The sequence below is a fragment of the Nannospalax galili genome, unplaced genomic scaffold (assembly GCF_000622305.1).
Source record: "Nannospalax galili isolate Female #2095 unplaced genomic scaffold, S.galili_v1.0 scaffold1382, whole genome shotgun sequence".
NCBI lineage: Eukaryota > Metazoa > Chordata > Mammalia > Rodentia > Spalacidae > Nannospalax > Nannospalax galili.
The window spans coordinates 491,892-502,412 of record NW_008348397.1 but is presented as its reverse complement, the minus strand read 5'-3'; the positions used below and the strand labels follow the sequence as shown (position 1 = coordinate 502,412).

The following is a 10,521-nucleotide window of genomic DNA, read 5'->3' as shown; positions in this document are numbered from 1 at the left end:
TCACAGAGATCTGCCTGCCTCTGCCTCCCAAGCGCTGGGATTAAAGACGTGAGCCAACACGCCCGGCTCCAACCAGAGGTATATCTTTATACCTTTGTCCCTGCAGAGACTAGCTGGGGACTAGATGTTCTCCATCTCCAGGGATCACTAACCTGCCCCCAGCAGGGGGGACTCCAGGCTCAGGCTGGGCAAACTTCCTGAAGGCCCAAACGTGCGGGAGGCCAGCCCTCCGAGGCCAGAGCTGACCAGGGAACCTCCGGAGAAGGGTGAGGCAGCAGTGGCGGTAAAGCCAGCCAGCTGAGCCCCGGGAAGGGAGGCAACAGGGCCGCCATTGCCCTCTTTGCTGCGGCTGCCCTTGGGACGGCCCGGCCCATGTCGGCTCCTCTTGCTGGCTTTGTGCTTCTTCTCCTTCAGGCTTGTTTCAGGGGTTTCCTCCGCAGGTCCATGGGTGGAACTCAGTGCAGGCATCCGCTTGTGGGTGCCTGCTGAGGCCCCAGCCCCTGAGACATGGGGAGACTTATAGTCCCCAGGGGAGGGGGCACGGGTCCTGCTGGAGCTAGAGGTGGTGGAGAAGCGCATGATGGGCCCAAAGCCAGAGAAGACCACCTTCTGTTCAAAGAGGTCAGCCTTGGGGGGTTCAGGAGCTGTGGGCGAGGGAGGGGCTGGTGGGGTAGGGACTGCGGGCTTGGAGTACTTGTCGTCCTCTGGCTGCTCCAGTTTGGGGAACGCTGAGAAGTCAGGGGAGCTCTGCAGGGACGAGCCTGGTGTAAAGGAAGGGGAATTACCGCTGGACCCACCTCCATATTTCCTTCCCACCCCAGCATGAGGGAGTGCTTCGGAATGGAGAAGCCTTGTGTCCTGGCCAGCTCCTCCTGCCTGTGTCTAGTTTCTCACTGGTAATAAAACAGGAGAAATGCAACTCCACAGCCATGAGCTTACTGGGTGACTGTAGATTATAGGATTAACACTAACATTGGCTGAAGTCTTTTGTTTTGCATTTTGAGGACAGGATTTCACTCCATAGCCCATTGGCCTCAGGCAATCTTCCTGCCCCAAGTGCTGGGATTACAGGCCTCCTTGCCTGGCACTAATATTGGTGCTTTCAAATGGCCTTTGCAGCACAAAGCAGGGATAGTGAATACTGCAGTGGGGTTGGAGGGGCAGGCCCTGTGAGGAAGGGAGAGAGACTGTTCCAGTTTAAGAGGGTGGAGAGCTGGCTGGGAGAGGAGCCACTGGGTGAGGGGTGCCCCCCCCCTTACCCCGCTTCAGTTTGTGAAAGCAAATGAGATGTAAACCACCAGGCAAAAGCCCTTGCCAGGACAGCACAAGGTAAGAGGCTCCTGCTCCCAGCCTCCTCCAGGACACACACTCACCTGCAGGCTGGAAAGGCCCCCCAGAGGAGGAAGAGGAGGAGGAGGAGGAGGGGGAGGAGGAGGAGGGGGAGGAGGAGGAGAAGGAGGAGGACGACAACATAAAACTGCTCACACCTTTCCCACTGCTCAGTTTCTTCCCTTTATGACTCAAGCTATGGCTGGAAGACTTTTTCCCCTTTGAGTCCCTGCTGCTCTCGGAGGTCTCCTGAGTGCTGGCCTCATGGTGGGAGGAAGAAGAAGCTGAGGAGACCTGAGGAAGTGAAGACAAAGGCAGCTCAACACCAGGTCCAGCTCAGCCTCACCTGGGCTCAACTAGGAGAACCTAGAATTAGCTTCATGAAGGACTTCCAGGCAGGGAAGGAGGGAGGGGAGAGGGGAGAGGAGAGGAGAGGAGAAGGGGCACACGTGAGGGGAGAGGAGGGGAGAGGGGAGAGGAGTTTGTGTGTAGGACTTCCAGGCAGGGAGTACCGGGAATGTGGGGAGGTAACTATGGAATTCTAAGGACTTCCTGCACTCAGGTGTCTGCTATCACTTCAGGGCCCAATAAGAGACCAGTCCCGACCAGTCCAGAGTCTGCACCAGCCAAAGCATCTGGCCTGAGGCCTTGGGACCTCCAGTTACCACTTCTCTCTGGTCTCCACAAGTCACAACTACCTGGCTCTGGCCCTTCTCTGACCACTGCAAGCTCTTGCTGGATACCTCAGCCTGCACACCAAGCATCAACAGGACAACCTGTCCTTGTTTCTCCAACACCCAGCTAGAAGTCCCCACACTAGGAAGCCTCTGGACATTCAGGTAAATGAGCCATTATGCCTTATTTCCGGGGCACTGTGAACTATGCCCATATGTTAGCAGTTGCCACACTGCCCTGAAATACACTGTCCTATGTCGGGAGGGACTGGGGTTGAGAGGTATTAGAAGAGCCTGGAGGGCTCTGCCCTTATCACAGTATGTTGTGCAGTCTTTCAACTTGGCTCAGCTTTAGTGTCCTTGGGGGCGAATGGTACATTCCTGGGAGTCAGGGAGAGCTTCATGTCAGACATGGTAGGGGTCAGAAAATGATGAGTCTGATGGTGGCAGCTGCTACTAATATCAAGCAAAGACAGTTTCATGTGCTTGGTTAAGAGCACAGGCCTAAGCCAGGTGTGGTGGCACATGCCTTTAATCCTAGCACTAGGGAGGTGAAGGCTGGAGGATCTCTGTGAGTTCGAGGCCAGCCTGGTCTCAATAGCAAGTTCCAGGCCAGCTGGAGCTACAGGGAGACCCTGTCCTAAAAATACACCCCCCCGCAAAAAAAAAGAGCACAGGCCTCAAGCTGCTACTCTGGTTCAAAACCTTACTCTACCACTTACTAGTAGTATACTTTTAGATACATTACAAAACATCTCTGGGTCTTAGCTTCACTTTCTAAGTGGAGGTAATAAAAGAATCCATCACACTGGATTATTTTGAGGAATTAAAAAGCCCTCCCGATGCTCTCCTTCTTTCCCCTGGTTCTGAACACAGCCTGGCCTGGCCTCACTTGTACCTCATGGTACTACCAAGGAAGGTGCTTTTCTTGTTGGTGGAAACCAGGTACTCGAATTGTACTGAATGAATAAGGGGGTGGGGGGAGTATGAGAGATGAGAGCTACCCTATGCTGCTACCCCTCCCAGGGCGGAACCCTGGTCTCTGTCTTCCTTTGTTCTTTTCAGCAGCTGGAGTTCTGAAGGGAGCCAGATGTGGTTGGGGAGCCATGGAAAAAGTGGGGCTGGGGGGAAGGGGAGCTGAAATGCTGGGATGGGTAGGGGGATGGGCAAAATTACAGCTTATTCAAGGATTACCCAGTTATTGGTGAACCTCCCAGGTGTTTCCACCTGCCTAAGAGGACCCTGGAAAGGTCAATAGGCATGGAGGAACAGCTTTCCCAGGTGAGCCCTGGTAAGCAAAGCAGGAGGGGTGAGGGTTACTGGGGCAGTTGCCACAGCAACATCACCCTGGAAACCTGATACCTGAACCTCCTGCTAAGATGCCCAGAGCTCTGCCAACCATGTGAGGGAGTGGAGGTGCCAGGCAGTAATGGGACAGGAGGGAGTGCTTTCTCCAGGCCCCCAGGGGACCGGATGGGGCTGCTCTGGCTTGGATTAGTACTCTGGTCTAGGAAGGGCCTGTCTGTTGCTTATTCAGATGCTACCCACTTCTGGAGATAGGCCTGCTGGGAAAGGTAGGGTGACTAGGGATTTCCAGATGCTATCAAGGAGGCCACCCCAACCCCATGCATGAAGTAGGATCTAGCATTCCTCCTGAAGTAGTTCTCTGCATATCCTGGAGGGCTGGAACCTGAAGGATAGGCCCAAGTGTCTCTGAAAACAAGAGGCCCTCTAGACAGAGATGCCCATCTGGTAGCCAGCAACAGGATAGCACCCCACCCCACCCTCATGGTGGGTTAGTGTTTGCTGGGGATGAGGAAAGCAGACCCCTTGTAAGCTGTGTGTGTGTGTGTGTGTTGTGTCTATGTTTGTGGTTGGTGAGGGGGTGACACTGACCATGAGTTATGAGAAGATACCCAGGCAGGCCTCTGGCTCACCCTGAACCCTCCTCACATCTAGTTCCTTCTCACTACCACTCCTGACCTAGCGCACCATTCATCCTGAGTGTAGGCAGTGGTACCTTTTCAGCAGTGGGGACCACAGGCGAGGTGAGGATGCTGGAGGGGGACTCAGGCCGCTTCTTGTGCTTCTGTTTAAGGCGTTCTTTGTCCTTTCGACTCTAGAGAAGGAAAGGTGACCAGATATTGATTCAGGGGCTATTTGGAGGATGATAACCATGACATGTGGGTGTGGGGGAGCTACCCGATTCTTTCACAGGGGTGGGGCTCAGTGAGATCCTCTCCCCCTACAGAGGGATAGGGGACTCCGGCTGGACAGAAGTGGCTCAGGCAAGATCCTCTGAGAGCCAAGAGCCCCTCCCCCCATCCTCCCTCCTGCTAAAAATAGCCTGTCCCATTATCCTGCCAGTGACAGAGCGCCACAAACACAAGCAAGCACTCACAAGGGTGTCCCTCTGGAACACACGCTACAGAGGAGTGGGTACACTGTGGCATGGGGCATGAGAACGGCAGACTGGAGATGTGTGCACATGTGTGGGGCCACATGTCTAGGGCTGGGGATACTGTCATGTCATAGGGAAAACGGGAACCAAAAAGATACAGACAAGCCAGGTCCCCATCCCTGAGCCTCAAGCTCCCTTGTGCCCTGCAGCAGCCTCAGAGGAAAGATGGTAGCTTCTGGAAAGAGGTGTGTGAGAGAAGAGGAGACCCTCACCTTCTTCTGGCCCTTCTCGTGGTGGGTAGGGTGCTTCTCCTGCTGGGTAGATGGCGAGGCTGACCGGCTTCTCCTGCCAGTGAGGAAGCTGCTGCTGCCACCGCCACCGCCACCACCACCTCCACCTGTGCCACCACAACCGCCACCACCAGCATTGCTGCTGCCGCCACTGCTGCCTCCACTGCCACCTCCGCCTCCTCCTGCTCCTCCTCCACCACCACTGGTATGCCGGGATGTCTTCTGGGAGAGAGATCCAGAGGAATTGCCAAACTCTTTCTTCGTTAGCTTGAGGAAAGTTTCTGAAGGTCACATGATCCTTGGGCCAGTCCCTCTGCCCTGCCTTTCACTAAGAAGACTTGTGTCTTCTGTGATACTCTGCTCAGTCAAGAAATCCTAGAGCTTCCCCAGCTGGCTTAGTCAATGTAAAGATTCAACCATGGAGATCCAGAAGAGGCAGGGGCAGTAACAGTCCTCAATAAGTTGTGGTGGAGCTGGCAGACCTGAGGCCCTGAGGCCTCTTGCACTCCACTCTCCACTGTGCCTTCCTGGCCCGTTTCAGGCAAGCTGAACCACAGCCCATTTCCAGAGGGTATGCAGAGGACACTCATGGAGAGCCCCTGCTCCCTTTGAATCCCATTTCTCTTCAGCCATCAACTCTTCCTCCCTTGGTCCTGGCTCTTCCTCTCTGCCCAGGAGTGTGGCCCTTGTACACAGGACTTGCTGTGAACTGGGGGACTGTGGGCAGTAAACATCAAACTACCTTTCTGGGCTCGTTTCTCCCTATGCCAACTCTGATGGCTTCACTCACCCCAGGCTTGCAGCTGCTCTTTAAGGTCCAAACTAACTCTCTAACTGCCAAAACCTAGGGCCAATTTCAGGCCTCAACTGCTTGTGTTCTGCTTTCCAACACTGGACTCTATGCACTTGGCCAAGTTCTAGACCCTTTCTCCCAGGGATCTTGCACACCCAGACCCAATCTACTCTGGGTATCTGGGGAGGCCAGCCCTACCCTTACAACCGCCATCTGCCTTTGCTAGCCTTCCTGGGGCCTAACTCCCACCAAATCTGCATGTCTCCACCTGGTGTCTCCTGCAAGTTCAACAAAGGTCCTGACCTTGTCCTAAGTCACCATCAAACCCTGAAAGCATGGTAATCATGTAACTTATGACCAAACCAGGGCACTGCTGAATATGAAATTGTTGTTCCGGTATAATTAATCATTATACCAGAACAACAGGCATAAACAAAGATGATCTGGGATGAACCAGGATATATGCTTAGCTTACAGAAGTCAGCTCCCTCTTCTCATGACACCCCCAAGGTATCCACCTCTACCCAACCAAATTATCTACAGCCTGGATCCTATGTCAACCCTCACCTTCTGCTTCTAGGCCACCCCCATGTTTAGAGAGATCCACCTACAATGACTCCAGCATCCTGCCTCATCCCTCCACCCCCACCCCCCATCTCACAGCTGTCTCCACAACCCAGCTTCATGGTAATCTGCCTATAACACAAATCTGATCATGTTACTCTTTGGCTTAGGAGCTCTCCAAGCCTGTGGCCTGGAGCAGGGAGTTCCAGCTGCAGCCTGGCTCTGGAAACACATGCCAGCCAGGGAACCTGCAAGTCTCTCCAGCCACAAGAGCCTTGGACTGAAAAAGGCTCTTATCTCCCTGCCTCAAACACCCTGGCCCCCTGCCACCTGAATGTGCTCCTTCTCATTTTAGGGTCCTCTCTACACTGGTAGGGCAGGTTCCCGAGGGGCTTTCCAATCAAACTGCTTGATCAGAATCCTACGCACCAGCTGTGGGGAAGCTTAGTTACACACCTGTAAAATGGAGAACATGCAACGCAACTAGTTCTTGGGGCTGTGGGAGAATTGCACAAAGTCACACGTCAGGAATGTAGCAAGAGAGGCTGGGGCGGAGTAGATGTACTGCTTCCCAATCATAAGAACTGTTATCTTACTTGGACATTTAACTCCACCCAGCTTAAAGGCTCCTGGCTGACAGATCTGAGTTCTGTCTCCCCTGGCCTGGACTGCTTGATTCAGCTCTGACTTGCACCCCTCAGGGCTGCAACTCATTCCCTTTCACATGCAGAGCTCCTCAAGGGCAGGGCTGGGGTCTTTCCACCTCCCAGCACTAGGTACAAGCCTGGTCCAGAGCCTGTGTGTACTGTGGCAGGTAGGACTCACCATCTTACTGAAGTGGTATTTGCAGTAGCCACAGTACTTGACATTGTCCACCTCCAGCACTTCTTCCTCACATAGTAGGCCTGCCATCTGAGCACTGAGGAGAGGCCGGTGAGAAGGGTGAGGCCACAAACCACAGCTGCCCTCACCTCCTCCCTCTTTAACCCAAGATCCAAGCAAGGCACTGCCAACCACCACCCACAAGACAGCTAGGATGATCCCACGCTGTAGTCACCATGAACCTCAGAGAAGTGTTTGGGGACAGGGATCTCACCAGGTGACATGGAAAGCCTGTCGGCATCCATGGCGGTTACAGGTCATACAGGCTCCCGAGGCAGCCTTGCTCTCCCGGCCCTGCTCCTCACAGATGTAACAGGTCTGTGGGACACAGCACATTTGTCCCCTCCTTCAGAGAACTCTATCCTGCTTGCTGATTCTCTGGTCTCCCCTCAATTCCTTCCTATCCCCCACCATCCCAGATCAGTGCTATCCAACAGAACTTCCTGCAGGAACAGAAATGGTCCTCTAACTTGTACAATTGGAGTCAATAACTACTAGTCACCAGGGTCATCAAGCACTTGAAATGCAACTGGTATGACTGAATCCTGAATATTCAATTTTAAATGTATGAGAGTTTCTGCACTATACATGAACCTGGGAGGCCAGAAGAGGGCATTAGACCCCCTGGAACTGGAGTTACAGAGTTTTAAGCTGTCATGAGCGCTGGGAACCCAACCTGGGTCCTCTCCAAGAGGAGGAAGTGCTCTTAACCACTGAGCCAAGTCCTCATGTGGTCAGCTGCTGCTATGTGGGACAGCACAGTCCTGGTGAGGTTTGAGGAGGCCAGAGACTGTGTCAGTATGGCTCTCTGATGTGCCCATTCCCCTACCTGCTAGACCTCTGCATATGCTGTGTCTTTGTTGTAGAACCTGGGACAAGACATCCTTAAAGTCAGCTCTTCTTCATGCCCCAGGACTCAGCCTTCCTTGATCACCTTATCGCAAGCCAACCTCACAAGGTATCCTTTATTTCACTGCAGCGCATATCACACATTGCATTTAATTTATTTGCCTGTATTGATTTTTACAATCTTCCACAGAAGAGCTGAGTTTCACTGAGTGGGCAGCACATCTGTCTTGATCAATGGCAAGCACTGGTGTCTGTGACTTGCACTAGGTCTGTCACATAGTAGAAACTAACTAGAGGCTCCTGAAGGTTCCCTACTGTGAGGAAGCCTCCTATTTTGCCAGAGTTGCAGAACACAAACACACATCTATTTGTCCACAGAAAGTGGTTCAGTGGTAGATGCACCCCTATCGCCTGAGTTTCCTGAGAGTACTAGCTGAGCATAATCAAGTCATAATAGTGTCACCCCAGGATGGTTGGTCAGGGAAAGGACTGTGTCAGGGCTGGAAGGGGCTGCTGACCTTGTTGAAGCGATCATGAGGCACATACTGCAGCACGATGGGCTCCATGGTGAGCACGTTGGCAAACTGCACCTCCGGGATGTAGAGGGCACACACCACATGTGCCCAGCCTGGGGCAGTGTGGGTGCCAGCCTCAGCAGGATGCAAACCCAAGACCCCCATCCCTTCCAACACCAGGCTGAAGACTGGCCTGTTTCCAGTCTTCTAGTGTCAGTCAAAGCAAGGAAACCCAGCCTCCACCCCAGACCTACTAAGGGGGGCCTGGATGACTTCAGCAGGGATTCAGGGCTCCCCTCACCTCCATTGTCAGTCCTCTTCAATGCCCCGTCTTTGTGTGGGCACAGCTCACACCTCTGCCAATGCAAGGAGTACAGGGGTTGGGGGATCTACTGAGCTGGACTCTCCCTGAACATACCCAAAAGGCCCCAAGATGATATAAGATCTGAGTTGGGGGGCGGTAGAGGAAAGAGGCTTGGCCATGAGTTTATCATTGCTTAAGACTGAGTATGGAGGACCTGGGGTTCATTACTGCAGCTCCTCTACTTTTATAGCTATGGAAGCGTTCCACAATAAAAAGTTCAAAGAATCAAAAATCAAACTCCCCACGCCTGAGATGAGGCTGATAGGTGTCAGGCAACAGGAAATCCTGAGTGACAAAACTATGTCTCACCCCAGCCTCAGGGTCCCCTAGCTCAACCTGAAAGAGATGCTCAGGTATAGGGGAGAGGAAAAAGGGGGTAGAGTCAGGAACTCACCACCCTGGCTGCTCGCTCCTGAGATTCACATTTCCTGCAGAACCAGGGTCCCGTTGGCACCTGGACGATGCCATAGCAAGCTAAGGGTGGGGCAAAGCAAAAGAGTCAGCCACTGGCTTTTTCCCAGAGTTAACTGGGGGCAGGGAAAGACTCAAAGGACTAGAGCCAGTTTCAGTAGGTGGGGCTGCTCCCCTACCCATGGTCACTATGAAACAGGACCACAAGGAATGCCCTACAGCACAGGGCCAGTCTTCAATCACACAACCAAGCATTCTAAAGAGGGGCAAAAAGTCTTGAGTCCTTGACCTTAAACTTCCAGAAGATCCTCGCTCCTTCTGCCCCCTCCCCACCTTTTTTCTGGACCCATTTCTTAGCCTGTCCCCTGGCATCACCTACCCATGGTCACTATGAAACAGGACCACAAGGAATGCCCTACAGCACAGGGCCAGTCTTCAATCACACAACCAAGCATTCTAAAGAGGGGCAAAAAGTCTTGAGTCCTTGACCTTAAACTTCCAGAAGATCCTCGCTCCTTCTGCCCCCTCCCCACCTTTTTTCTGGACCCATTTCTTAGCCTGTCCCCTGGCATCAGGACAAGAAACAGTCACGATAGTAACACGTTTTGTTGTTATTGGGGGGGGGCACTTCTTAAAGGGCCAGTAAGAGATGAGGCAGGGAAGTCGGGGGTCCAAGGACCTCCTCTTCTGCCTCAATCATAGTGCGGGTCAAAAGTAAAGGCTGAGGGCAGGTGCAGCGCCGGTAACTGAGAGGGCAGTGGCGCTAAGAGCCAGTAGCCCCAGCACTAAAGGGTGGTCCCAGGAGCTGGGTGGGGGGAGCAGTTGGCTGTGCCAGACAGGCGGAGATGCCAGCCTGCGCCCTGGGCAAGATTCCTTAAGGAGTTAACTCCCAAACCATGTGCTGCTGGGGGAAACTCCAAACCTCCCTCTCCTCCATTCAGGCCCCCGGCACAACCGCTCTCCCAGCCTCAGCTCTTCCCGGGAGGATTTTCAGGAGTCCCTTCTCCCCTGGGACCCTTCTCCTCCCTTCCCAATTCCGCTCCTCCCAGTATCCGGAAGCGAAGGGGGGTAACCCCCCCCCACCTCTTCCTCCCGGAGCCGGGACCAAAATAAACCGGGCGGGAGATACCTCACAGGTAAACATTCCCCCGGCAACCCCGACACCGGCGGCGCGGGACATGGGGACTTCACTCCTTGCTCCCTGGACTCTCCCCAAAACTCCCTCAACTTGGGGTCGGGGGCGCGGGACTGGAACAATAGGCAAGAAAACAATGCCTGACCCGGTCTTGGAGGACCAAGCTGGAGGAAGGGGGGAAACGCGCCCCGCGCCGCGCTTCCCTTCAGGTGGGTGGGGGAGGGGCGCGCAGCCCGGGAGGGCTCGGGAGGGCGCGGCCCGGGGCACCCAGTGCACGCGCCGCCCCCGGGGTCCCGCCGCCCCCAGTCACCCGG

General features: G+C 54.2%; 1 protein-coding gene across 3 annotated transcripts in view; it reads right to left on the bottom strand.

The window, feature by feature from the left end:
- Mllt6 (MLLT6, PHD finger containing) overlaps positions 1 to 10,521 on the bottom strand; it is a 24,739-nt gene that overhangs the window by 10,852 nt on the left and 3,366 nt on the right. For all 3 annotated transcript variants that reach the window (XM_029569437.1, XM_029569438.1, XM_008845267.3), the window contains exons 2-10: positions 9,056 to 9,135; positions 8,599 to 8,653; positions 8,301 to 8,410; positions 7,148 to 7,251; positions 6,877 to 6,970; positions 4,677 to 4,916; positions 4,024 to 4,122; positions 1,488 to 1,623; positions 153 to 761 (exon numbers count right to left, since the gene is read on the bottom strand). In XM_029569437.1, coding sequence (XP_029425297.1) covers positions 153 to 761; positions 1,488 to 1,623; positions 4,024 to 4,122; positions 4,677 to 4,916; positions 6,877 to 6,970; positions 7,148 to 7,251; positions 8,301 to 8,410; positions 8,599 to 8,653; positions 9,056 to 9,135 — 1,527 coding nt within the window. The remainder of the gene's footprint in view (positions 1 to 152; positions 762 to 1,487; positions 1,624 to 4,023; positions 4,123 to 4,676; positions 4,917 to 6,876; positions 6,971 to 7,147; positions 7,252 to 8,300; positions 8,411 to 8,598; positions 8,654 to 9,055; positions 9,136 to 10,521) is intronic.